General features: G+C 54.6%; 6 protein-coding genes across 6 annotated transcripts; 3 read left to right on the forward strand and 3 right to left on the reverse strand.

The window, feature by feature from the left end:
• Positions 1 to 494: 494 nt before the first annotated feature.
• On the forward strand, positions 495 to 1100 carry LMH87_009097 (uncharacterized protein; the record flags this gene model as incomplete). The annotated part of the gene is made up of 3 exons (XM_056202375.1): positions 495 to 613; positions 710 to 836; positions 930 to 1100. The coding sequence occupies 3 exons, from the start codon at positions 495 to 497 to the stop codon at positions 1098 to 1100; spliced, it is 417 nt and encodes a 138-aa protein (XP_056056945.1).
• A 688-nt stretch (positions 1101 to 1788) lies between these two features.
• LMH87_009098 (uncharacterized protein) lies at positions 1789 to 2691 on the forward strand (the record flags this gene model as incomplete). Its single annotated transcript, XM_056202376.1, has 1 exon — positions 1789 to 2691. The coding sequence occupies one exon, from the start codon at positions 1789 to 1791 to the stop codon at positions 2689 to 2691; it is 903 nt and encodes a 300-aa protein (XP_056056946.1).
• A 1283-nt stretch (positions 2692 to 3974) lies between these two features.
• LMH87_009099 (uncharacterized protein) lies at positions 3975 to 4796 on the reverse strand (the record flags this gene model as incomplete). Its single annotated transcript, XM_056202377.1, has 1 exon — positions 3975 to 4796. One exon carries the CDS (start codon positions 4794 to 4796, stop codon positions 3975 to 3977), a length of 822 nt encoding a protein of 273 aa, XP_056056947.1.
• Positions 4797 to 11302: 6506 nt separating this feature from the next.
• Positions 11303 to 12697, reverse strand: LMH87_009100 (uncharacterized protein; the record flags this gene model as incomplete). Its single annotated transcript, XM_056202378.1, has 1 exon — positions 11303 to 12697. One exon carries the CDS (start codon positions 12695 to 12697, stop codon positions 11303 to 11305), a length of 1395 nt encoding a protein of 464 aa, XP_056056948.1.
• Positions 12698 to 15794: 3097 nt separating this feature from the next.
• Positions 15795 to 16757, forward strand: LMH87_009101 (uncharacterized protein; the record flags this gene model as incomplete). Its single annotated transcript, XM_056202379.1, has 6 exons — positions 15795 to 15841; positions 15890 to 15930; positions 16215 to 16341; positions 16407 to 16432; positions 16580 to 16621; positions 16687 to 16757. The coding sequence occupies 6 exons, from the start codon at positions 15795 to 15797 to the stop codon at positions 16755 to 16757; spliced, it is 354 nt and encodes a 117-aa protein (XP_056056949.1).
• An 8044-nt stretch (positions 16758 to 24801) lies between these two features.
• On the reverse strand, positions 24802 to 26496 carry LMH87_009102 (uncharacterized protein; the record flags this gene model as incomplete). Its single annotated transcript, XM_056202381.1, has 5 exons — positions 24802 to 25073; positions 25151 to 25307; positions 25436 to 25891; positions 26006 to 26398; positions 26485 to 26496. 5 exons carry the CDS (start codon positions 26494 to 26496, stop codon positions 24802 to 24804), a joined length of 1290 nt encoding a protein of 429 aa, XP_056056950.1.
• Positions 26497 to 27173: the final 677 nt, after the last annotated feature.

Consider the following 27173-nt stretch of genomic DNA (forward strand, 5'->3'; position numbering starts at 1 on the left):
GACGAATAGGAGCCAGCAGACGGTCATTTGCGACTTCGCAATTGGCTGCCGTGCGCCCGCTAGGACACTGTGGACCGCTGGCCACTTTGGTTTTTTAATTGCATTTGTGGAATGGCGCGCTGTCCGTTGGGGAAGTCTTTCGGGCGCCCTGTGGCGTGGCCTGTCGGGCGGGCCTGACAGGGCACCGAGTGCGCTATCCGGCCCTGCGACTCGGAACTGGCAGACCCTTTTTCCCAGAGTCCGTCCTCCGTAGCGCATGTGCTGACCTTGTTGCTGATCTGACTTCCACAACCTTCTTCATCCCAACCTTTTCTTCTTCCTCTTTCCCTTCCCCAAGACTCCAGTTCGTGTCCATTCCTGCGCTGCTGCCTTTTGCGAAAGCGAACTTTTCTCCGACGAGCCCATCGACGTCACCGAGATACCCGTCTCCTTTCTCCTCGAAACCCACCCCCCTATAGCTAATATTCCAACACCGTCGACCGAAACCCGCAAAAATGTCCCAAGTCAAGGAGTACACCTTCCAGGATGTTGCCGAGCACAACACTAAGAAGGACTGCTTCCTCGTAGTCCACGACAAGGTCTACGACTGCTCCAAGTTCATTGACGAGCACCCGTAAGTTGACATCCGTCCGACGCGGCGCAAAAGCGGCTGTCGCAAGACGCCGCCCCCAAACGAAACTGTGCTGACCAGTTGCCCCGTCTTACCCAGTGGTGGTGAGGAAGTTATTCTTGATGTTGCCGGCCAGGACGCCTCGGAGGCTTTCGAGGATGTTGGCCACTCTGACGAGGCCCGCGAGAGCCTTGATGAGCTACTCGTCGGCTCCCTGAAGCGCGCGGTACGTACCCTACGCAATTGCGCTCGTCGGCACACGATGACCGACAGCGAATGCGTTCCATGTCATTGTAGCACGACTAACTTTACTCCATAGCCCGGCGACCCTGCCCCCAAGGCCGCTCCCGTTGCCAAGACGGCCAACTCTGGCAACGCCGACAGCACCGGCCTCGGCATTGGCCTCTACGGCATTGTCCTCATCGGTGGTGTCCTGGGCTACTTTGGCTACCAGTACCTCCAGAGCCAACAAGAACAGCAGTCTGCTTAAACCCAGCAACGGCTTCTGCGATGCGCAGACGAGTTCCGCTGGCGACGTGACATGGAAGCAGCCACGGCCGCCACGCAAGGCCTCGCCACGATGGGATCCATGTTAGAGAAATGAGTTTAAAATTTGGAGTTTGCATACGGTTCAAGCGTTGAACGTAATGGGGTCCTCGCGCCATGTTTGCACAATGCGAACTCGCGCATTGTGTGACTGGTTTTGATAGAACGGCGCACGCGCAACTGATGCTCCGCCTCCGCGCCTATCTTACATAGAGCTGAGGTGCAATTTGGAGGAGCATCCAAGATAGATTTTGCGTTTTAGATATAAATGTTTTAATCGATGATGCATGTGGGAATTACTACAGTTGCACAACAACGAGTCCCTGCGGCTGCCACCAGAGTTGTAGCTTGTGCACCGTGAAGCGCTCGTGTTCGGTTTCTGCGAATGCACTAGCCACAGTTTCCGACGCCACACCCGCCAGCCACACCTCGCTGCCTGGAGTTGCACTACTTTCTTCCTCCAAGTTCAACGCCTGACGAAGGCTTTGTGCTCCTTTGCAACACCACGCATCGCCATCCCCGCTTCTCATCAACCGCAGGACCGCTTGTCGAAAATCTCCCATCGCCCGTTTCATCGCCTACACCGACGAAATTAGTCTCCGGCCCGACGCTGCGGTCACCCCGTCGCCGCCATGTCTTCCTACCTGGAGAAGCAGTCGGGCGCCTTCAAGGCCACGCTCGCGTCGGCAGCGTCCAAGCTCTCGAACCCGATGAGCGTCAAGGCCGCCTCGCTCGCGCCCCCGTCGCCGTCGCCCTCAGCGGCGTCGGACGGCCTGACGCCGACGCCGACGGCGAAGCGCAAGCGGGACGCGCCGGCCGAGGTGTTCTCGCAGCCGCAGCTGACGGGCTACGGCGTGGACGTCAAGTCGCACATGAAGTTTGCCGTCGACTTCCTCAAGGCGCGCGGCACGCCCAAGTCGATGAAGGACCTGATTGACCACCTGAGCGTGCGCAACACGTCGGACGAGCACAAGCAGGAGCTGGCCGAGGGCCTGCGCGGCCATCCGCGCGTCGAGTGGAAGCCCGACACGAGCTTGAGCGAGCAGACGTGGCGGACGGGCACGTACAGCTACCGCCCCGTGGTCCCCGGCGTGACGGACGGTACGAGCCTGCTCGCGTTCCTGCAGCGCAAGACGGACGCCTCGAGCCTCGCGGTGCGCGACCTCAAGGACGGCTGGCCCGACTGCGAGGAGACGCTGGGTCGGCTAGAGCGCCAGCACAAGATCCTGGTGACGCGTACGAACCGGGAGAACTTCCCGCGCCACGTCTGGCTCGACGACGCCTCGCTGCACCACAGCATCCAGCCCGAGTTCCACGCCATGTGGCGCCGCGTCCAGATCCCGAGCATCGATGACATGCACCGCAAGCTGTCGAGCGTGCAGCTCAAGCCCACGAGTGAGGACCCGCGCAAGGCGGCCGCCGCCGCGGGAAACAAGCCCAAGGTGCAGAAGAAGCGGGCGAGCAAGCGTGGTGGCAAGCAGACCAACATTCACATGACTCACCTGTTGCAAGATTACAGTAATCTGCGACGCTGAGGGGTTCTACTATTGGTGCGAGGCCGAGGTCATGCGAGAGAGGGGTACATGTGTTGATATTCAAAAAAAAAAGTTAGGAGAGGCGGGAGGGAGAGTGAAGCTGTGATGGAAACTAGAAAAGGTATATCATACGGGCATCATCATTCTGCGAATTATGGGTGATGGGGTGCTTTCTGCATTGGCGTTTTCTGTTTGTTTTTGTTTTTTCTTGTCTTTATCAAGATAACTGCATCGTACTCGGTGCGTCGTCTCAGTTCGCTTGGGATTATCAAATACCAGGAGAGACGGTAGACACTCGAGAATGGGAATAGCGGGCGTTGATTTTAGGAGTCTTTGGTACCATGCTGGCACCAGCCCAGATATGATTAGAAAAATAGGCTATCGGATCGTTAATAGCAATTCCACCGTGGAAAGTGACCAGGAACTTGTTCTTGACTGTTGCTCTTGTCTTGTTTTGCGAACAGAGTATACGCACGGCATGTGCGGTTGCGGTTGTTGCTTATCCACCCGTGTCTGTTAGATCTACTGTAATGTAGCATGCAATGTATAAATCTCTCGCCGCCCGAGCGAACGAAAATGAAAAGCCGTCGCTGCGGGGAAAATTGTTGTAAGTGGCATTGGCAGGTTTTATCAGCATTCTCGTCTAACGCCGCTAGGTCTCTGCCGGCATGGCATGCATTTCACAACAAGGAGTATCATACAGAGTACCGGTTCGAAAAAAGGTGACATGAAATTCGTCAGTGTAAAATTATAAAGTCGCTAGCATCATGAGCAGGTGTATATCTAAAAGGGCAAGCAAGGACTCGCAGGGCTTGGGCATGACCCTTGCCAACCGGGGTAGAGCCCCAGAAAAGGCAAAGATCTTGTTTTGAAGAACATATTCTATGCTGGGAATATTAGACGGTAAAGATTTCGAAGACAGAAAACAAGGTATTTGGCGTGTTTGAATACGCTGGAAATTCTGGACCCGCGCCATCAGGGACAAAGAAAAGATAAAAGGGACAAGAGCCACGCCAATGCATTCTCGAATCGCTTCGTAAGGATGTATAGTCCCGCCAGAAACCAAACAAAGAAAAGAAGAAAAAACGCGGGTGACGGATCTATGAAAATAGATGCTGTGTCTAATGATGGACCGTAATCATCCATCCAGCATTGGGATCGTAATCAGCTTTTTGCGGTGCCACGATACATCATGTGGCATGTTCGACAGCAGCTTTGCTCGTTCCAGGCCCCCCTAAGCCCGTTCTCCTTACGAGCACATCTCCTGCCGCGTATCCCCGTCTTTACTGCGCAATCTTCTCCTCGTAAATCTTGGCAAACAGGTCGGTAAAGACGTGCGACTCCTGGAACCCGCCGACCTTGAAGCGCCCCAGCACCGTCACGCACGGCACCGCCTCGATGCCGCGCGCCTCCTGTGCGGCCTCGACCTCGCGGTCCACGCGCCGCGTCGCATCGTCATCCGCCAGCTCCAGAAACACATCCTCCCTGTCGAGCGCCAGCCCGTCGGCGGCCGCCACCTGCGCCAGCACGTCCGGGTCGGAGACGTCCCGGCCGTGGACCAGCGCGGTGCGCATCAGCCGCTCGACCATGAGCGCCTGGGCCTGGCGCCCACCGCGGCGCATCGCCAGCGCGACGAGCTTGTGCGCGTTGCGCGTCGGGCCGGTGCGGCCGGCGTAGTCAAACGTGAGGCCGTGCTGCTCGCCCGCGGCGCGGACGCGCTCCAGCAGCGCCCGCAGCTTCTCCTCTCCGTCCGGCATGGCGCTGCGGTAAAAGTCGAGCGTCTTGCAGCTGCTCTTGAGCATGGGCGCAATGTAAAAGGGCCGCCAGTTGACCTCAAACTCCACCTCGGGGTGCGCGGCGACGAACTGCGTCATGGCGGCGTCGAGGCTGCGCATCTCAATGTAGCACCACGGGCAGATGAAGTCAATGTAGACCTCGAGCGGAATCAGCATCCGCTGCGTCGACAGCTGCGGGATCAGCATCGTGCGGCCCGCGGCGTCTTGCCAGGGCGACACGTTCCAGGGCTTCTTCGGCGCGGTTTGGAGTCTGGGTCTGTGGCGGGTGATGGGAATGTGTACGCTGGGCGCCGTCGTGGCGGTCGTCATGAGCGCCTTGTGCGGGAAGTGGTTGCTTTCTTTTTCGTGTATTCCTGTCGACAAAGTCACCAGCCTGGCGTAGACCACAAGTCACCAATATAGTTTTGGCGAGTGTGTGACTCTGCGAGGCCAAAATGCGTCTGATAACGCGTTGGCTGATGCTTTGTCGTCGAGCGGTCCTGGTAGAATGTTGGTGATGTATTAGTGACAAGGTGCCTTGTTCCAGCTTGTCAAGGCTCTCCGTCACACGGAAGTGCTTATCGTCCAGATCAACTCGTTGAGATTCGTCCAGGGGTGTATCTGCACGGGCGATACTGCCGTTGATTTGATGCAGCGACGTCAAGTATGCGGCGTGCGTTCCAGATATAGGTATGCTCAGCGCAAGCGAAAAGCGCGCTTGAATGCGCAAAGATGGGACCGAAATATGCAAAGACTTCAAAGACGGCCTTGAGGCCTTGGGCGAAGATATACCGTTGAGAATGTAGAGATGACTGGATCCGGCAGCAGCTTGCCTCGAGTAATGTATGGCGTGGTTCTGACGGCTGCCAAAAGGTTGTTTTATCGAGCGGGAAGCGTATAAGTGGGCGACTGTTAAGTATTACTCGCGCCTCCCCCACAACTGCTTGGGCGTATATAGAGCACTTTTCGATTTCACTTGATGAGAGAGGAGAAGAGAAGAAGCGAGGGATTTGGTCAAGAGACGAGCGCGGCTTGTGTGGACTAATTGTATCTTGACGGGCAACGTCGAAAAAAGATGGGCCGAATGATGGCGGCTGGGGTGTGGTGGGAGCGACATGAGCACACGCTGGCAAAGATGCACATGTGGGCTCCATCTGCAGGGGCTCGGCATCACGGTGAATAGTAATTGAAAAAAAAAAGGGTTCCACACTGTCTTTGGCGGTTTTCTTGCGCCGCCCGTTCAACAGCAAAGCTGAATTGGGCTGGAAAACTACAAGAGAAGAGGGGAGGGTGGCGCTTGTGGCCGTGGAGGGGCGTGTCATGGTTCCTGCTAGCTAAGAACCCGTCCCGGCTGTCGACAAATATTTTAGTAGCCAAACTTAATATAGGCCTTCTTGTCTATTCGTCGAATTATGTGACGCCGAGTCGCATGCTCCTTTCGGTCATGTTGACTGTGCGGCTGCATCCTCAGCCCAATTGTTCTGTCCGAGCGAGATGCTACGCAAAGCAAGCGTCTCAAGAGAAAACACGAGCTGCCCGACCGAACTACGTCTTACAGCGTCTCTGGTCGGGCACTATCGAGAGAGGGGCTTTTGCTGGATCTCGCATTCGCACCAATCACTAATCGTAGCGTGTGATTGCTTTGACCAACGCTGCCTCCCGCGGTTCCATCAAAATACCACAACATTTCTTTGTCTTTGGTTTCTTCACTTCAAAAACTACCTGCGTTTGGCGACGTCGGCAGATGTTTTCATGCTGCTTCGTTGTGCGGTCAGCCTCGCTGTTCCGGACATGACAATATTCTTCGAGCCCGTTGTTCTGCTGTTGTGAAACCCGACCAAAGATTACTGATCATGTAATCGAAAAATGAAAAACTTTGGCTCGAGCAAAAGCTTTGTGACAGGGGGTGGGGCTGGGAGGGGAGAGTGACGGCAGCAATGTTGACAAAACATTTAAATCCAAAGCGCCAACGCAGCAGCCACACAAAAACGGCCAGAGACACGGGTGACTACATATGGACAAGTGGCTTGGTTTGGTTCTAGACAAGATAAGCGAATGGCATAAAAAGGAAAACCTGCATTTTCCTGCCGCATCACACGAGGGAAAATCAGATTGACGGGTTTTGAATCGGCCAGAGGGTGTTAGCCGCTGTCCAGTGTGCAAACCCAATTAAACAGCGGCAAGTTCCCCGGCATGCTTGTCCTTTTGCCTTTATGGTTCCTGGTTGTTCTACGAATGCTAGCTTCATCTACTACTCCATCGAGATGCGCGACGAGGCCCGAGTTGGAGTGGTTCCAGCGGAGTTTGCTGCCCTGGGCCAACTAGTCATTTCGCCCCGACGTGGACGGCGCCGGAGGGCGGGGGCTGCCTCGGCCGAGAGAGCCCCAAGCGGGAACTTGCATTCGCGGGCAGTCTTCTGTTTGCTAATTGCTAACAATTGTAGCAGAGTCTACGGGGCAGATCAAAGAGCTCCCCGACGAAGCTTCGCCAGTGACTTGTTTGTCTCAAGGGAACCAGGAGTATCAACAGCCGGCGAGGTAGATGGATGTTGGAAAAGGCCGCGCGAGCTACAACAGACAAAAATAGCAAACGTGACAGCAAAACACCAACATCGTAAGCCAACATGGAAATACCAGGTCACTCTCTCCGTCTTTGTCCTCTGGCCGGATGCGATCCGCCCCAAGCGACGGGAGGGTCCCTGTGATTTCGTTGGTTCCTGTGGGCGGGCAGGCAAAAGGCTTGGTCCTCCTGGGTTCCTAACAAGCCAGCAGAGGGCACGACGTCCGGCACTTTATTTGTCAAACGGTTCTGGAGCTTGAGCTCCGGAGGGGTGAGCAGAAAAAGACGTTGGCAAAGGAGAGAGCTGCCAAGCCCCGCTGAAGGAAAAAAAAAGTAGCCAGAGTAGTCCGGTCAGAGGACCATGGAAGACCGGCGCCGCCCAAAAGATGAGATGTGACGCCAGCATATTGTTGATTACTTATACAAAAAGAGCCGGGGGGGTCTTCTCCTCAACCTTGCAGCCAGTCAGGGCGTTTCGGCAGCAACCCCCTTGTCCCCGACTTTCTCCAGATCTGCCTAATCAGGCAACTAGAAGATATCTGATTTGTGTTCCAGGCCCGCCCGGGGGGGAGACGTGAGCGTTGTGCCACAGAAAGCGCCACGACCGACATCCTAGCCATGGATGCATGTATCGGCTGTTTCGTGCAGAGCAATCTGATTTGTAGGGACCCGAGACCCGTTTGGACGTTTTTTTTTTTTTTTTTAATGCTTGGAGCTAGCGGGAGGAGCCAAGACGCACCGTCTTGGCGACCATCGTTGTTTTAGCTGATTAGTATTCGGAGTAATCTGTAGACGCCCAGCGGAGTAGATACCACGGAGCCAGCATCCGTCCACAAAGCTTGTCCCAACGGCACTTGACGTCTACACACGTCTTTGGTCATATTATGAGCAACCGTGTCACACGTTTCTATGACTTGTCATACTTGTCGCAGCATTACTTGGATTTGTTTTCCGACCCCCACCGCCGTCCGTCGTCCTCCCCCACCAGCCGACGACAGCAACGTACTTGCGTAGACAGCTAACTAGAGTTTGGCCTGTCGTTTTCTGAGGAGACGACGGCCCCGTCCTTCCTCCTCCACTGGCCGGGTCTCATTGCTTCCGGCACAGACCTAGCTGGCCGATCACTTTATGTCGCGTCTCGTTTTCTTGTTTCGTTGTGCATCAAGCAGCTTTTGTGGCTGGAAAACCAAGACAACACCTGTTCATGTACCTATTGACTGATCCTGTCACAGAGGAGATTCTAGAATGCCTTCCTGTTTTTGCTCTTGGGCGATGACAAGGTGCCAATCCACAATAATCAATATTGCGCATCACTTTTCATTCTGGCACGGCCTGATCCAGGCCCGCCAGATCATCACTTGGCATTTTTGTTTTGCTGCCGGCCGGCGAGCTTCTTCCATCCCACACAAAGTCGTTTTGGCAGGCCCAGTTGCGAGACACGCAGCCAACGGGCAACCAACCATGCACTCGGACGGTGCTCCGAACGGCTAGGCCCAACCGCCGTACCTCAGCTGGGCAAGCCATTACCTCCCCATGCCTCCTTTAGCATTTCAAATGAGCTCCTTTTTTCCCCTCACATGCATGCGCCGCAAGGAGACAGACGACGTAGCAAGCCGTGCTGAAGTGGGGGTATCACGACGATATTGACGGGGGGGAGCAGATGTGATTACAATTCATTTATTCCTCTGCATTCTCCAGCCAGTTATTCGCCGCCCGCCTCACATCTCCCATTGTTCCCATCAGTTCCGCGGACAGGATTACGCTATTTGCACAAGTCCTTGGCCGAATTCTGTGCTTCCTAGTTGTATTGTTGTCCCCCATCTCGGCGCTCGTGCCCGGCCGACCCGGTCGTGGGGCCCGGTCGAACACGAAAACTCGGTGTGTACCCGAGAGAAAAAAACAGCAAAAACACACATCGCAAACCAATATATGCAAAGCCCCCGCTGCAATGAACAGGGTACCGGGGTCGACAGATTAGCGAGCATAAAACACTGGACTTTTTCCCCCCCATCGTCTAGAGTAAACATGAACCCTGACCGTCCCGACTAAAGCAAACCAGGGCGGCCAGTACATGATGCATGTTTATTAATTCAAAGTCACGCCGCGTGCGCCACGCAAGACATGGATGCCACCGTAATGCGGCGCGTTCCCGAACTAGATATTGTACTGGTGCAATTCATAAAAACATGAAAAGAACGAAAACGCCACTCATTCAGTGTTTTTGTGTTCCGCAATGCTTTCCTTCTTTGGCTAGGCAGTTAGTATGGACTGGATGATGCAATACGTGGGCTTGTAGAGGTCCTTTTGGAGAATCGTTTTGCTTCAATTGAAAAGTCTTTTTTTTTGTCGCTTTACTTGAAATCTAATGGGTACACGTTTTATTTCCAAGTTGCCGATTTCGCATGACCCGAAAAGAATCGAAATCTACACATACCGTACAACATGGAGGCTTGTCTTGGGGTGGCAGGGAAACAGCCCCCCCCCCCCCAAAAGACAGGCTGCATATCCTCGGCTCCTTAGATGATTTTAGATGAGGGAGAATCGCTGCTGAATTTTATCATTTTATATTTGTAAATCACATCGGATAGGCGGCCGCTCAAAGACAGGTAGCGCGGCCACAAATCTCATCCAGAACTAAAAGAAAGCAATTAATGAAGAATCAGCAGTTTTTCTTATGGCGTGATACAAAAGCCAAGACTTCGTCATCGTTTCTCCAGGATTTTGACTATCAAACTATTTCGGTTCATCAGCATACTCTAGTATACAAGTTCGACTGGTACGAGCCAAAAGAGACAACATCGCAATCTCGAGCCGAGGAATGGGAAGGTGGAGGCCCTTTCGCAGGATCTGTTGCCACCGTCAGAGGGAGCACTCTGGAAGAGTAATTGCCCCTCGGAAGGATGAGGAAGGGTGAGGTCTGGAGCGCGACTGGCAGCTGCGAGGCCCATTGAAGGTCCCAAAGCGTGTCAGACTTGTCGTACAAGAGAGGCTATGAAGCCATTCCTAAAGTGTAAGTGACTGGACTGAAAGCAATAACTCAAAGGTGTCTTTCGAGGCGTAATTTTCATTGTTTTTTTTTTCTCAATCCGAGTAGGAGAGATGCAAAAGTACGAATAGTTGCGAGTCGGAGTGAGTGTGTACGAATACAGCCCTCGCAAGACCAGCAAACTCAAGAAACGAACAGGGCCTCCGAAAGTCGCAGAAGCAGACATGGAAATGTACTAACTGAGCACATGCGCCTCTTTCGTCCAAGTACCGGCGAGAGACCTATACACAATGACTGTTCAGCTGTGCCGCAGCTGGTCGAGATTTATGTACTCCTCACGAAGCCATCATGAAGCCCCGGCGACAAGCCAGTCCACTGTGCTCATTTGCAAAAGTACCCTCACTTACAGTGTCCGTAATCTCAAGGGCCTTGGGCGAAAAACTAGCGATCCATCACATTGCAGCCTCTACCTGGGTAGGCCTCTTCTCGGTGTCTACCGGGTCTACAGTCACAAGTCGTCTACAGCAAGAATCACCCAACTTGAGGCATTACAATCGTGCAAGTTCATATTGAGGGTATAATTTTTCTGAATGAAATTCCAAAAAACAAGCAAGCGAAAAACGAAGCCAGCTGTCTATAACTTTGCACATAAAAAACACAATAGCAAAAACGAGCAAAATAGATTCCGCTCTACTTCCCCCTTTCATTGCCCCAACCGAAAAAAGAAAACCCCACGCAGGGCAGGGCAGGGAACAACAGAATATTACCATTCCGCCAAGTGCCATCGATAAAAAAAACATACAAAAGTCAGATTCGCGCCCCAAGTGTCATCAAAGGTTTGCGGGTTGCCTTGCAGAACCCCCGTAGTCTATTTTCGTTATCGGTAAAAAAGCAAGTGAATGCGAACAAAGGAAAACTGTGATGAATAAAAAAGTGCCGCCCACGCTCTGAAAAGGCGATAGTAATTAAAAACAGAGTAGCAGCGTATGGTGGTGCAAAGGATGGCGTTGAGATGGCGTGGTACGCACTTCGTCGTTCGATGCTCGCGTCAGGGGACAATGCTTGGGTTTTGTCAAGTGACATGTATGCTCGCCCATCCCACGCATTGATAAATGAGTGTGGCACCATGCCGCCGATTAATAAAGTGCAAAAGGGGGTATCACACTCCAACAAATCTATAGCCTTCCGAATGTTGAAGTACAGCAAATCGTTGCATTTTTTTGTGTAGTTTTGTTTTGTTGTTCTTTTGGGGGCACTATTCGTCCATGATGCTTAAGTCCAGTTGATTCACCTAGGCCATATGGACCAGCCCAGGTTCAGTGCTTTGAGGTCGCCGCATCTGCTGCGGTGGGTTGTAGTACATTTGGTTCATCGCGGCCGCGTTGGGAGGATATGTATCGGGATCGGGATAAACGTAGCCGGCAGCAGCATTTTGGGCCACAGGGGAGTGAATATGCTGAGACGGCGATTGCATATGCTGAGAAGGCGATTGCATGTGATGCGACGGCGAGTGCATGTGATGCGACGGTGATTGGAGGTGCTGTGACGGCGATGGCCAGCCCATGTTGCTCATGTGAGGGCTACCACCGTTGCTTCCGTTTGAGCCTTGCTGGTGATGCTCAACGCTCGGCTCGAGAGTAGGAGGTGGAACATAGCTGGTGGGATGCGACGTTGGACGCATAGCACCGGGATTGCTGTATCCGCTCGAGGTTGATGTCGGGCTGCCAACGCGCAGGTGGGCTGGTAGAGGGCCTCCTTGCTGCAGATACTGAAATTCGGCAGGGTGACGGTTCATGCCGCCCAGGTCCATGCCAGGAGACATGGACATGGCCCGCTGTGCGGGTGAAGGCGTCGTAAGAGGCGAGCCATGACTGGACAGGTGATCGCCATCGGAACGAGCCTGAATGAGGTTCTTTGAGTTTGCGCTTGCCAAAGCGGCTGCTCGCGCGGCTGCTGCCTGCTCGACAGTGCCAATATGGTTGCTCTTGTGGCGCGTCAATGTCGTCTTTCGCGTAAAAGTCTTTTGACAGTCAGCAAAAGGGCAGACGTAGGGTCGCTGGCCGGAATGGGTTCGTCGATGTCTAGCAAGAGAGCTGCTGTCGCCAAACTTCTTGCCACACGTCTCGCACTGGTGCGGCTTCTCGCCGGTGTGAACGCGCTTGTGAACGGTAAGGGCCGATCTTTGAATAAATTGTTTCCCGCAGACGTCGCATGCATGAGGCCTGTTTCCAGAGTGGATGCGTTCGTGACGGCTGAGATCGCTTCGGCGGGCAAAGGCGCTGTCGCAGGTACTGCACTGGTGTGTTTTTTGCTTCTTGCCATCGTCCATGGGGTTAGGGGGAGGCATGTGCGTCATTCCCATGCTGGGAACAGCGGCCATGTGTTGCATGTCGGGAAAGCCTTGCACGTGCATGCCATTGGGCATGGAGCTCGGAATGTGCATGGGAGCCTGCATGACGTTCGGCGAGTGGTAGGATCGCGGCATGCTGTGGGCGGAATAGGCCGAATGATCGGAAATGTGTGGCGAGTTTGAGCGATCCATGTCGGACTCAGGCTTGCCAAAGGCAAGATGGTGTTGTTGATTCATGAAGTCGTTTGCAAAGTGATGCGGGTGTTGTACTATAGTGCCTCCTCTGTTATTCAGCACGTTCGTCAGGTCCATCGCCTGGGGGAGCACAGATAGCATCACAGAGCCCGGACCGTACACAGCAAGAGTGGTGTGTGACGGTGGTCGGGCTTGGCCGGGGCGGCGAAGGACGTAGAGCCACGCGGGAGGTTTACACGCGCGTTTGGTTCTTGACGCGTCGACAGAGGGGATGGGTGTGCTTCGAGATCGGTTCAAGGGCGCAGGCCGTTCGGGTCGTAGCAGCGCAAGCAACGGGAACCTGGGTTTTGCAGACGAGATCGATCGTGAAGTTGGCGCACGGGGTCAGGTTCTGCACTCGGGGGATGCGTTTGTGCGGCGTAGCACGGAGCAGGCGCAGAGGGCACGGGTTGGCTGGTGCCAGGTATTAGAAGCAGGTGATGATGACCAAGGTCGATGCTGTGGCGGCCGGGAAGCAGAAATGGCAGACGTGGTGTAGATAATGAAACTGGGCAATATTGCGTGTCTCAGAGACGAGGCAGCGCAAGCCGGGGGGACCGCGTCTAGGAAGAAATGACGATGGTGAGGCGGCAGAGAGTGCAGCCTAGAGAAGACGAGTGTGCGCGATGCAAAATCTTGGTCGGAGCACCCGATGCACGATAGAGGCTGAATCCCGCCGCTAGGGAAGCGAAGATGCAGGACCAGCTAGCTTGGAGGCAGGTCGAGGTTTGTATGGCTGGCGATAAGATTGGTCGGGCAGGAATGGACTTGGAGAATGGCCGGCGGCGGTAGGTAAGGTACGCACGTTAGCTTAGTCGGTGGTAGGTAGCTTTCTGCCTGCAGGTTGCGGGAGCGGTGCGGACTAGCCGACACAGAGGGTGTCTGATTTTTTTGCGAGTCAGTCGGGGGTGGTCAGCCAAGTCGCCACTCGGGTGATGGTGATGCGAGCGAATGAGACACGGAGATTAATAAAAGAGGTAGATGAAAACCCAGAATCGGAAAAAGAAACCGAGGTGTCAGAGGGAGAGAAGAGGAAGAAACTGGTTCGGGAGATGGCCTGCTGGAGCGAGGCACAAGACACCGCGAAGATGTCCCTGGCAGAGAAGGCAAGTAGAAGAAGACGGAAGAGCCGTGGCGGCAGAGAGAGATGGTTGGAAGTCTGATCGAAGCCAGCCGGCAGCTGTAATAAACTTTGTATTAGTTGTTATTATTTTTCCTTCTTTTCTTCCTTGTCTTTCTGGATGTGTCTTGCTTCTCACCCTCACCATGTCGGGGCCCTGGACGCGCTTTATGTCAGGCCAGGCAGGGGGGGGGGGGGGGAGCTTCGAGATTTGGGCGGTACCTGGAGCTGCTAGCGGGCCGGGGGTCTGCTGTGGGCGCTGTGGGAGCAGACGCCTGTAAATCAGGGTACAAGGTACTAAATTTACAGCGCCGCCGAGCAAACAATAACGGGGTCACCGGTACAGGCGCTGCTGCCAAGGCAAGAGGTCTCACTCGAGAAAAAGGCAAAGGAAGTACTCCGTAGGCAGAGAGAGTACGGAGCCTCGGGTACAGAAATAGAATCAAGTGCAGCAAAAAAAAAACAATCAAGCCCCCCTGATTGATTATTTCTTGCAGCTCTTTTGTGTCTGAATTTCTTTGGCCCCATCACCTCCCCCCTCAAAATAGAACGCAAATGGAATTGGAGCTCGATATTTGGGGCTGCGTTTTGGGGCTGCTTTTTGGGGCTGCCACCTGCTTTGGGGCTTCTCGGTGGCAGCCCGACCTGGGGAGGCCACGGCCGAGGGGCTGGTGCAGGGGTCTCCCAACAGCGCGAGCAGAAAACGGCGCCGGGGCAGAAAATAGGAACAAGAGCAAACACCGAGACAGGCTGCTTCCGACTTGCAGCACTTGCTGAAGAAAGGCTCCCCGCGGCGTCCAAATCACTTGGCAAGAGAGCAAACAAGATGAGAACCGATCTGTCCGGAAACAACAGCAGCTTTCTTGATTCCGCTCGCCCGCCTGTCTCGCCGTGATCTGACCCCTCCAGCAGCAGCGGAAGCCTTCCTCGGCCGGGGCCAATGGACAAACGCCCGCAGGGCTGCAAACCCAGCCGGCTGCGAAATTGCTGCACATCACGACGGGGCGCCGCAAGCAAATGACGACACGGGCAAGTGAAAACACAATAAAAACAATCCGAAACCACGTACCGACTCGAAATCAAGTTCGTACGATAGGCAGGCTCAAAGGGTCCTGCAGGTCCCTGGCGTCAGGAGATGCCAAGTTCGTGTGCTTTGGGCTCCAATCTATTTGAAATCGTCCGGGGGCGATCGATCTCTGGCAGGCAGCGGAGATTCTTGGACTCGTGATTTCTAATTGTTGGTCGTCTTTGCATAGAAGTCGGGGCAAGTGGTCTGTATAATTCCGTCCTTTGACTTGGGTCCGGTCTTGGTCTCTCGGCCTGTTCCGCACGGCCAGGGGTCAGTACACGAGCGGGAGAGTACCGCGTCTGGGTCATCAGTACTCACCGTTGGGCGGAGTCCGGTGCAAGCCGTGAGAGGGATCAAACGCAAAGTGTACGGTGTATGCAGGATGTCCTCAGAAACATGATTCGATACCGAGCAGCATCTCTCTCATCTCGCAGGGGCGGGAAGACTAGCTTGTTATAAAGCATCGACACTTGCTCTACAACCTTCAGGCAGGGCACAATGTCCAAGCTACAACGAGGATAGCGTCTCTGCAGGAGAGGCGTAGAGGAGGTGTGTATCAAGAAACTACGTTGAAAGGTCCCCTCTCCGCGCCCCTCCCAGGGTGTCTGCAAGTATTTGCGTCGATGCTCTGTCGTGCACCAGCAGCCAAGCCGGGCCAAAGACGAGGCTAGGCCAAGTAGCGCTTGTACAGAATGACATGTCTGGTGCATGTACGTCCTATCGCTCATAAGAACTCTAACTCCCTGCTACCAACTAGTCATATTGGTATGCCAGCTTGATTCGAGATGCATATTGCCTTGCCTGCCAAGAGCTGAGGTGCACGACGAGCAGTACTTGCCAGTCCTCGCCAAACACCAGCGTCAACACGAGTACACCTTGTCCCAGCATCGCCCGTTATCTCTCCTCTCTTTTGCCTCCCACTCCACTCAGACTTGTCCACCGGACGAAAAGGCGTTCGGTGTGGCTTACCTGGCAACTGGGGACAGTGGTACCGCTGAACCTGTCATGTCATGTCAAGATCTGTCGGTTCCTTTGCGGCAGTACCTTCTTTCTGCAGGTATTTTTACTCGAGTCTGAAAGCTGCCGCGCTAAAGAATGGAGACAGTGCCCTGAACTTGCACCGAATGGAACCCGCTAGCTCTGACTGTTAGGCTTGTCAGGGGACGCCGCCACCGCCCGCAACCCCACTGCTGCGCAAGCGGTGCGCCCCAGCCAGCCTTCTAATACAGTGGCCCTGTGGACACTGGCAACTGGTCAAGCTGCCTCCAGGCCTCGTCGGGCCTCTCGGTCTCTGGACCGTCGCCTTGATACCGTCTGGCTGCAATCGCTGGTAGCCAAGCAAAGTTGCGCTGTTGCGTTGCACCCGTCTCTAGTGCTCTCCAGCGCTACCACCCGCTCTCTCCCTTCTGCCACCCCCGCTAAATATCTAGGCAAGTTAGCGCTGGCAGCTCGAGATCACGGCCTCGTCACCAGTGGCCTCACATTGCCCTTCGCTCCAACCAGTGCGACGGCAATAGAACCGGCAACTGGTACACGGCTTTACTTGCGCCCAAACTGGTAAGCACCCAATTTGATTTTACTTATTTTCCCGTTCAAGCTAAGCGCGGCGCGTTGATCATCAGTGCTGGGCAGCCTGTCATGCTTGATCGTATGCCCAGTCGAGTATCCAACTCGAGCCCTGTGCCCACCCAAATGGGTTCCTGCCAGCCCACACGCACCAAGTGACCACTGCGTCGCGGCCGCTGCCTTCGGACCGCCCAGCGATCCCCAGCTCCATCAACATCCACAAACGCAGTTCCTCTGCACAGCAACATCAATTGCATTGGTGGCCACCTACGTTCGTCTGCTCGTCGCGGTTCGTCTTGAAGATAGAGTGAATCGTAGAAAATTAACAAGATATAGGTGGTTTCAACAAACACATGCGGTCAATACAAGGCTGGCACACTTCAATGTTGGCATCAGACGCCGTCTGATCTGCAAAGCGTTTCGTTTGCGCAGCCTCTTCGTCCTTGGCTTCATCCGCCCAAGTCGTAATTCATTCATTTTTTCATCAATAGCTTCCCCATGGTTCAAAAAGACGCCGTCTCCGTAATTGGGCCACGCATTCGGCCTCATGCCGGCCAGAAATACTTCTCAGTCGGCCTCGACGCGATCGACCAACCCTCCATCGTCAAGCGCACTGTCCAGCGCCAAAATATACCCATTGCCGCAGCATTCGCTAACTTCCTTGAACCAACCGGGCCACGCGGGCCAGAATTTTTCCTCTGGATGAAACGACTGACACACCGATGCGTGTGTCTCTCAATTCTGTCAACTCGTCTGCATCAACCTCCAAGCTCCTGCTCGTGCCGCGAGTCAATCGACAACGACCTTCGCAAGTACGACGCCAGGGTGAACAGTGTTAATAAGCTCCACCGGCGATTGAGATCTGCCCTTGTGCCTTGCAGGGTCTGTGCTTGGCCCAGTCCTCTTCGGATGGCTCCAGGATGCCAGGCCCTCCAGAGCTTGCAGCACGGAACTCGCCAGACCGACCCACTGCCGACAGGGACGAGACGACACCCGACTTCTCCTGGCTGTGCTTCGTCCTTGCCGGCAGAGGCGTCATGCCCGGTGTCCATTTCCAGGACCAGCACGGATTTCGACGTCTGATTTTTTATGTTATTTTTCTATTGAGGCTCTGGTTCTTGAAATCCGTTCATGACGGGTACCATCTAGCCATTCACACTGTCGCATCAACTTACATGACACTTGCTGCTCTCTAACAAGCCCGTGGCGAGCGCACAATTCCACACAACGGCAATTACCTCGCAGCTGCATGTCTTCCAGCAATTTTCGCTTCTTTTGGTACCGCCCGGGCATGCCATCGGCTATCGTCAGGCCTGCCCATGTCGCTCCCTGTACCGAGTAAGCTGGTGCCATCCGCGGACACGAGAACGGGCCTGTGGCCCGGTGGTGCCAAAAGACAGCAACTAGTTACCGCCTCTAGAACCCCGCCGGCAATCGTCTTTGCACAGTGGCCCTTTCTACCACCGGGATTGGACTCTAGGCGATTGCATCACTCAAAAATTTTGACTCGTCATATCGGCATACCCGCAGATCGAACAAGCGGCGATGCACCTGACGCCACAGCTGCGAAATCCCGACTTGTTGGTGATGGCAGACGAAGTTTCTGCTGCAAGCTCCAGTTCTGAGACTGTGCCGCTGTACCTGTCGGCATTGGGCATACGACTCCTTTGGCGATGGACGGACTCAAATGCGAGTGCGCCTCCAGGCAGTAATTTTATGTGTCGACTCCACCAACTTTGTCCACGCCACTGTACGGAGTACAAGCTCGTCACCCAACGGCTGGCCCAGTTCAGCATTTCGTGTCCAAGATTAGCATCCCCAGTTCGGGCAGGTGGAGTTTGTCAGGAGAGCTGGGCTGTCTCCTGTCGCAAGACTCTTCACGTTCTCACCGTCTGGTTGGCTGCATGGAGAGGCCGAAATGGCGGCTGCGTCACTCGTCCTGTCCGGGACTAGCTTATCCTAGTGGCCTTCTAGAAGGCCATTCAACTCCTTCCCTTTTGGCCCACCCATCCATCCCAGCTCTGATCCTCTCCTCACCAGCCAGTCGGTAGCCGTCAACAGCACGCGAAGCCTCTTTTTGCGGTCAAAACACCGACCCTGGTCATCTTCATGCATGATCTTCTCCCACCCTTCGAGAATTTCACCCCAGTATTCCAGTGGCAGCCACACTGGAAATGTGGCTGTAGAGGCGCAACGCGAGTCAACCTCTGTGGTTACGAAAATACGGCTCTTGTCAAAGGTGGATGCAAGAAATCATCCAGCGCCTTGCTGGGCTGCCATAGCACTGCTAATTGCTAATAAAAGGAGGAGGCTCATCAGCCACTTGGGTAGCCAGCTTGCCAGCCCGTTCAGAGGTAATTGGCCTCCACCACATTTCAGGCCGTTTTCTCCTCGCAATCTGCCACAAGCAAACTTTTTGCAGCGTTTCCTGCTCTCTACTGGTACTCAATGGGCCACGAATCCACATCCGCGCCGTCCCGACTGTTGTCGGCCAACTCCCGGGCGCTCATAATTGTCCCCTTTCGCGGCAAAGACCTCGTAGGGCGGCACGTCTAGTCTGTCTTGCTTCGGCAGGCAGTGGTTGATAGCCTGAAAGGTCCTGCGGTCGATTGACTTTAGCGATTAGCCTTGGCTAGGTGCCTTTCGGCCCTATGCCCCTGCCTCAAAGTGCACTCCAGTGAACAGAATGTCGCGTTGCTAATCTTGGGCTAGTTTCAGGTCATGGCTCGACTGGCACACGCCAAAGTATTGTGACGGGATGGATGCACCCACTCCCGCCCCGTCGCTGAAATGGCCCACCCTCAACCAGACATCACAAAGCGCGCAAGACTCAGGCACCAGAGTCTGCTGTCACTCACGCTAGTTAGAGGGGTTTATTTCAAAAGCTTGCGAATAAGCCTCGTGCATGAATTGCGTCGAACTTTGAAGACTTCGACGTCGCCGTCCTCGACGATTGTCAGATTATAGAAAGCACGGCTTCTTCTGAGACATATCCATTCTTACTGACGGTTCTTGGTGAGGTCAGCATACTGGGTAGCTTCAGGCTCGATTCTATCCCTAGGTAGCATGGGATCTGGTCGCTCGGTGTACCAGCAATTTTCCGCCACGTTGGGCCGGTCTAGCTCACACCTTCAGCTCGGTACTGGTACACCGATTTCGCCAGTGATGCAACATGGCTAGCTTGGTAGCTTTGATATACAATACCCGCACTGCTTTGACTCGATTCAGCCTCAGCAATATTCAGCATTACAATTCAAGTCCGGAGACAAAGTGCCATATCATGTTCTACCAGTAGCTGCATGCGACCTCTTGCTCCATGCGCACAATGGTGGTTGAGCTAGGCTACCGGCCGTTTGTTGTTGGCGATCGCTTTGCGCGGACCGTGAAACTCGCCGATAGGGCGGGACAAACAATCATAATCCACTCTAGTCCAAGTGCTTTCTGATGTTGACGTCGTGTCTGTCGGACAAGCCTTTGCGAATCCGCGTATCCATTATGTGTTGGCCCGTGAGCAAGCCGCACCCTCGGGCGTGTCTGGCCCGAAAAGTTTAATCAAGGCTACAGGTGGATGCTAAGCAAGCGATCCCCCTGCGGGCGCCAAAATCATAGCCAGCATGGCAATTTGCCACTCAAAATGCTGTTGCCTGTCCGTACGTAATCTGCCCAGCTGCCAACCGGTGCACCAAGCGTCCATTGAGTTGATCGAGCCGCTGCGTGCTCAAGCCAGTACGCTCTTCATCGTCAAGCAAATGAGGAGCATTCGCCGTGCCATCACTCGACCACACAGCCTCGTGCGCTATGGTCTCCCCCCCTTCCCCGGCATTGCACCACTAAATAGTTGGTGATGTTTTGAGTATCATCTTTTTTCGCGAGATGGCTTGTGGATCTGCCAGAGCCCTCAGTGTACAGACTCATCTCAATCACATTCTGACAGCCGGAGTATTTAGCCTGCAGTTCGGCGCATAGTATCAGGCGAAATCTGTTGGTGAGCCTGCCTGTGTCTTGACAAAGGCGCCGCCAACCGCTAATGACAGTAGCCAGCTGCAACTTGGCATATTAGTGTCACATCACAACCAGCCTCAATTAGGTGCCCGGTTTGCCAAAAGAGCTGCGATTACTTTGTTAGCACGCCTTTGAGAGCACAACTCCACTCGGGTCTGGTTTGACAGCGATCTTTGTCCCGCTCCGCTCGCGTATGTTTGGTCGGCCGGTTGTCGGCCGAGAACATGCTGAGGGCGAGTGACGGCAAAGAAGACGGCCGCGAAAACAATATTATATTGACAAGCCACGCATACATCCAGTATCAAGTATATTGTCTTTGAAGTCGAAGAGTACATGTGAATAGCGGGGAATTGTAATCCTGCCAGCGTCTCAATGGTCCATCTCGTTTGCCTCTAGGTGGACGCCGCCGCAATTGAGGGGTTGAGGGGGCTGGGAACTGATTGTTTGCATTGCCACTTACAAAGAGAGGCTGCAATTTTTGGATTCTCCACAAGAAAGACGTGTCTTGTGACCGTTGGCTGAAAGCCTTCGACAGCGCCACAATATTTGGCCACTTGAGATGCATTCAGTTGTTGCTGATGTCGCAGTTCGAGTACTCACTTAGGACCTCGCGCAAATACATATTTCTGCAAACAAAGAAGGCTCATAAAGGTAGGATTTGGCAAGCATCAATGACAATACACTGCGAGAGCCGCTGAGCTGCGAGACTGGAACAGCAGGCCTGAGTAGCCATGGCAATAGCAAACTCGAAGCTGGCGCGGCCGAGGTGTAGTGCAGAGCATTCGGGGATCTTCCTACCGCATCACAACGACTTATCACTGCAGTTTCAAATGAATAGGAGTTGGCCACAACGTAGGCCCCGTGCAGTGGCGCAAGGCGACACACACTTACGGGTGGCAGATCAGTCGCTGTAGCTGCAACCGAACATGAAACAATCTCAATGTGCTGAGCCGTCCTAACGGCGGCCGCAGTGGTAGTGTCCGAAGCGTGACATGCAGGACAATGGAAGTACGGCTGCCTCGAGGACTGCAACACCGGCCGAAGTTGCATTCAGCCCAAGTCTCGACACGTCTGCCGACTGAAAGCCTGAGAAGTGGTGGGTAATAGTCACCAATGGGGTATGTACACGATTACGATGCTGTCCAGTTTTTGCAACACGGCCATGCCGACTGTCACACCAGTAAAAGCGGCCAGGGGAGACGATAGGTGAGAATACCAGACTGTGCGCTTCGCCTGCTTTTCGAGAATGCAGAAACCTCGTTGCGCTAGTGATTGCTGCTGCCTGAAATAAGGCTTTCCAGCGGAGTGACGGGTTTCGGCAGCAGAGAAGAGAGTTTCGATCGGCTAGTCCGAGAGACTTATCTCAGCTCGGCGACTGAATGTATACCTGTCGTAGCGAGGACGAGAGAAGCCGAATATCTTTCGGAACACGACACGAAAACCAGCCATATTTTTCGCTACATGCGTCGAGAAGAAGCGAGGACGGAAGCGACATGAAAGTATAGTATATTGCAAGCTTCAACCACGTTGGTCAACTGCCGCTTTGCAGCCTGCGCCAAGTTGTTGCTCAAGGTGAGCACTAGATGTCTCACCGAACAGTTCTCTCTATTTCTTTGGTTTTACAGATTCGTGTCTCGAGTTTGGGACGGGGCAAGACAACAGCGATGCCTCCAAATGGTGCCAATTTCTATTTCTTGTCTAGAGCGGCGTGCAGCCGGTCGTAGAATGTCATTGGCACCATAGGGTAGGTCCGGCGTCTGGGACGGTAGGAACCAGCAGGGTATAGCCATCACTGCGCCCACGCCAAGCATCAAGATGTGACGCCCCTCAATATGTTTGGGCAGGGGTGGATGCTCCGGCAGAAGAGGAAAAGTGTACATGGGATGCGATTGAAATGCGGGACAAGCCTCTGATCGAGTCGAAACACGTCGAGATGCGCAGATGAAGCCAATATGCTCCGAGAGCAGCACATCTACCTCGTGGCAACTTGACAGGGGTCGCTACAGGCTCGCGACGAGATTTAGTTGCACAAGGCTGTGTGTAGCGAGTTTCTTGGCCACGGAAAGCGGCCGAGCAGATGAGTGAGACTTGTGACTTGCAGAAGGACTAGACAAGGGTGATGCTGTGGGATTCAGTATTTCTTCCCGACCGAACAGGGTTGAAACGAGACATGGCTGCTAATTGACGGCACGCCCTGCGATATCCGACGGATGCACCGTGGACCACGCTGCATTTTGCTTCAATGCTAGCCATAAAGCGACCTGTTTTGCAGAATTTGACCCAGCTCTGTCTTGGCCTCGCCAAACCATTATGTGGTTGGGACTAGCGGCCCTTTTCTGTTTTGCAGAAATCTAGGTTCGGCGTTTGTTCCGCGAATCACCGGTCTAGGATCTACAGCCTGGGCTTACGGGGTGGGATCTGTAAACTCGACGTCGATGGGAAGGGCCGGGCAAAAAAGGGGCGCGGAATATGCCAGTCCGGGTTTATGGTTGCCTGCTTTTGGGTGACAGCTACGGAGCCAAGTTGATCATCTCTCGATCGAGTCTGACGCTGTTGATTTATTGGCGGGATTGACCCCAGGTGAGACTGCTGATAGCAGGCCACCAACACACTTGCCGGTGTGCAGGAATACTACGCTGCCAAGGCACAATTCGGCACTACGAAAGGCTCATTGGCATTTTCTCGTCTTTTGCTTCCCGTTCTCTGTTCTAGCGGCGCAAACCTGCGACCCTTTGCATACGTATACGACTGCCAGTCATCCGAAAAGGCCGTTCCAGGTAACCAACGCGAGGAGGGGGTAGGAAGGGGAGCGGGGAAGAAGAACCTGTTCGTTTCACCATCTGCAACCATATACGCGAGGACTATTCTTGTCCCTTGGCATCGCCCGGAAGAGGTGCGTCGACAATCGTCATTTGCGTCTGCATGCATTACATTAGCTCGAGAGGTAGCGCATCCCCATCGCGTGACCCAGACCCAAAAAGCCACATGGCAAGCCCTCTTTGCAGCCGCCTCGTCTCTGATTGATCGTCTGCCCCGTGCTGCGCTAAGCCTAGGCCGATGCACGAAGATGCTGACGGACGCAGGAGGTGGGCAGGGAGGAGCAGACTGTGAGAAACAACGACCAGCCCTGTCCCGCTTCGCCGCAGCACACTTGCTGTTACTTTCGGTATCCGATATATTGCTCCTGCATACTAAGTATGACCTGGTTGCAGGTGGCTCGAAGATGCCGCCAAAGAGCGGGGGGAAACGAAGTAGTGTTTGGTGTTAGTCGCCCATTGCATCCGCGGAATTTCTTTCTCCGCCAAGAAACATTGGTACAAGGCTGCCTCTTTTTTGTTTTGTTTTGGTGGCAGCGTTTCCACTTGGTGCTATCTGGGCACGCTGCGCCCTGCTTTTCCCCCCAGTTATTGCGCCGAGATTCAGTTCCGTGCCGTGTGATAGCGTCGTATCGTCCTGTCACGGCGTGGGGGCGGCGGAGGGGCACACCGTAGAAGAGGGCAAGGATGTTTGATGTAGATGCCCAGACGACAGGGGCCAATGGTTTTGGTACCAGAGCCTCTGTATCTGGATCCTGCTTCGTGGCTTGGGCTTTTGTCAGGGAAACTGTGGCCCATCTTTCGGTTCTCGCCCGAGCCGGCAGCTTTTCCTACGATTGCTGTCATGGATTGTGTGTCTTCCGAGACGTGCCTGCTCCCACATGGGTGAGATGCGGTGGGCGGGCTAGATGGGGCTTTCTGTTGCCTCGGCATACTAACGCCGATGAATTCAGAATGGAAAAAGGACACTCAAAAGGGAAAAAGTAGCCGGGGCTGCAGAGCGGGAACAGCAAGAGTTGAGGGGCAAGGTGTTGCGGGAAACGACACAGAGGTGGGTGACATGAGTGCCTGACGTGATTGATGCTCGTTGCGTTTTCAAGAGCTTGAGACAAAGGATATACTACAGCCGTCGCAAACTAATTAGTAAATAAATTAGGCATAAAGGGGCAGTGATGTACTGCAAGTAGCAGACGCAAGGCACACTGGTGCGCAGAGGTGGTATCTGCCACCCTTACGCTCCCTTGTCTTCAGACCGCATGTCGTAGGCTTGCATATTCTGGTGCTGGGGTCTCTGCTTGCAGTTGACGGAACTGGTACAGTAACGGTGGGAATGGTCGGCGCGATTCTAATTTGATTCGTTGTCTTTCGCATGCGAGGGTGGTATTCATGATATTTGGGGGGCTCTCTTCAACCACACAGTTGCAACGCAACGGATGAGACAACTATGGGTGAAACGCACAGCGACACATGTAAAGACGTTCCCCATGCAGGGGAAACTGTTGTCATCAATGGACCCTCAATAGATCGTAAAGCAAAATGTACAACTCCCCCGCCCAGCCTTGCCCCGCGGCCTGTCGGGACGGGACCTGTGACCATTCCCATCTCGGAGCATTGCGCAGTTTGTCTCGTTCTCTCACCATCGCGGCTCGTGCCTTTCCGCCGCCGGCGTGCCCACAAAGTTTCTATCCGCAAACGGGTCGTCCGCATCCTCCTCCTCGTCGTCATCCTCCGACGCGCTCTCCAGGTCGTCCCCCGGCGCGACGACCGGCGGCCGACGATGCTGCGGCGCCCTGTCCAGCCGGGACGGGGGAGCGTGGGCGGTCGCGGGCCCCGGCTCGTTGAGGGCGAGCCTGTCCGCCGCGGGGGTCTCGTGTGTTGGGTCTTTTGCTTTTTGCGCGGCAACCACTTTGGAAGGACCATGTTAGAACCATGTACATTTTGTAGAATAAAGTAGGGAAAACGGCGGGAGGGGGTGGTGTTACTTCTGTAGAGGTGCGCCTGCTCGGCGATCTCGTCGTCCGAGTCGCTGTCGGCGTCGATGGACTGGTCGAGCTGCTCGTACGTCATGAGCGCGTGGACGAGCTCGTCGTTGGCGTGCAGCAGGCCGCCGAGCCACTGCTCGTGTTCGACGTGGTGAATCTAGCAAAGGGTTCGTCCACGTCAGTAAACCATACATTCCCCGTCTTCGCTTTCTCTTATCCAATTCAATCTTCCGCTATAAACGAAGATATATTAAAAAAAAGAAGAAGAAGAAAAGAAGCACATACATAACGCAGCACGCGCCTCCGCAGCTGCTTGCACGTCTCGAAGCGTTGCACGACCGTGTGGTTGGCCGAGATGCGCTCCCTCTCGCGGTTGATGCTCTGCAGCGCGTTGAGCAGGTCGACGCTCGCGAGCGACGACTCGGCAATGACCGTCTTCATCTGCTCCTTTTCGGCCTCGAGGTTGAACGGCCGCCGCTTGCCGCCGCTGCTCTTCTTGGATGACTTTTTGCTGGAGGAGGAGTCTTTGCCGAGGGAGGACAGGAAGCTGCTGCCGCTAGGTAGAGATGCTGAGCCCGAGGGTTTGTGTGATGGGCCCGAAGACGATGAGGCGGCGGCGGCGGCGGCGGCGGCGCGGCGTGTGGCTTCTTCTTCCTCGTCGTCGCCAAAGGGGTTGTCTTCGGTCTCGCGGATGACTTTGGATCGTTCTTGGGTGACGCCGACTTTACGTTTCGGCAGTTCCTACTCCCACCGAAAACGTCAGCTTTTCTCCTCACTGTATTTTCTCTCTCTCTCTCCCTAAAGACCCCATCACATCCCGCCCGCTCAGGGAACAGAAAAGCATCTCCGACATACCTTGTGCAGACGCGCGATCCTCTCCAGCCCCGGCGTCTTTGCGTACTGCGCCCACTCGCGGAACAGCTCGCGGCACTTGCTCCTGACCACGGCGTCGGACAGCTCGCTCGAGCCGCACACGCGCAGGCGCTCCAGCAGCGGCTCGTCCGCAAACGTGCGCTGGAAGCGCGGCCCCGCGTTCTGGATCAGCCCGTCGAGGAGCGCCAGCGCGCGCACCTGCCGGTGCACGTTGCCGTACTTGAGCTTCTTGCGGATGGCGCGCGCGGCCTCGGTCGGGCCGGACGCCTGCAGCTTGATGGCCTCGATGAGCTCGACGATGCCCGACAGGTCGTCCTCGGAAAAGTCCTCGGCGGTGAGGTTCTCGATGGTGGCGGTGACGGCCGAGTAGGGTTTCTGGACAACGGGCAGGGGGTGTTAGCTTTGCGCGTGCGAGCGAGTGCGCGCGCGCGCGCGTGTGGGGGAGAGGAATAGCTACGTACTGACTGGAACATGCTGCGCGGGTGTCTGTGTGTGTGTGTTTGTGTTGGTTTTTTCTTTCTTGGGAGCGCGCGAGAGAGAAAGAGAGAGGATAGGGAAAAGAAATGGATAATGCAGTCGAGGGTCACGCTGGCTCGTGGAGGAGCTCGGGGTCGTTTGAGGGAGGTGAGAATGCGACAAAGAGACAGAGAGAGAGCTTGGACTGATGGGACCCTCCGAAGCTGTCACGAGCTATCGAAATGCGGTCTCACCCCGCGTTGTTTGTGCCCCGCCAATTGGAGAGAGGGGGGCGCGCCGTTCCCTTTGTGCTCGAACGAGGTTATTGTCGCACAGGGCGTTTGATTGGCGAAGCGCCATTGACAAACTTGAGCTTAAATTAAATTCTTGTAAAACATGGAGTGGAGATGATGAATCTCAATTGCCGAAATCATGGAATACAAGCAGTGCAAGCCCGCCCCCGGGAGGCCCGTCCCGGATACGTCCGGTGGAGAACGGGCGGCCGATTCGCTGACGTAGTTTGACGCCGGCAGGATTTACATTAACCGTTCACGGGCCAAAATAGTGATTGAAAAAAGCATATCCAAATCGCTGCATTTATTATTGTATGAGTTCTACATCATATGTATATCTGTATCCAAAAAAAAAAGTAGCCAACCCAAAAAGAAAATGCTTTTGAGCCAAAACTCCGTAA

The sequence above is a fragment of the Akanthomyces muscarius genome (genome assembly GCF_028009165.1).
Source record: "Akanthomyces muscarius strain Ve6 chromosome Unknown contig_18, whole genome shotgun sequence".
Taxonomy (NCBI): domain Eukaryota; kingdom Fungi; phylum Ascomycota; class Sordariomycetes; order Hypocreales; family Cordycipitaceae; genus Akanthomyces; species Akanthomyces muscarius.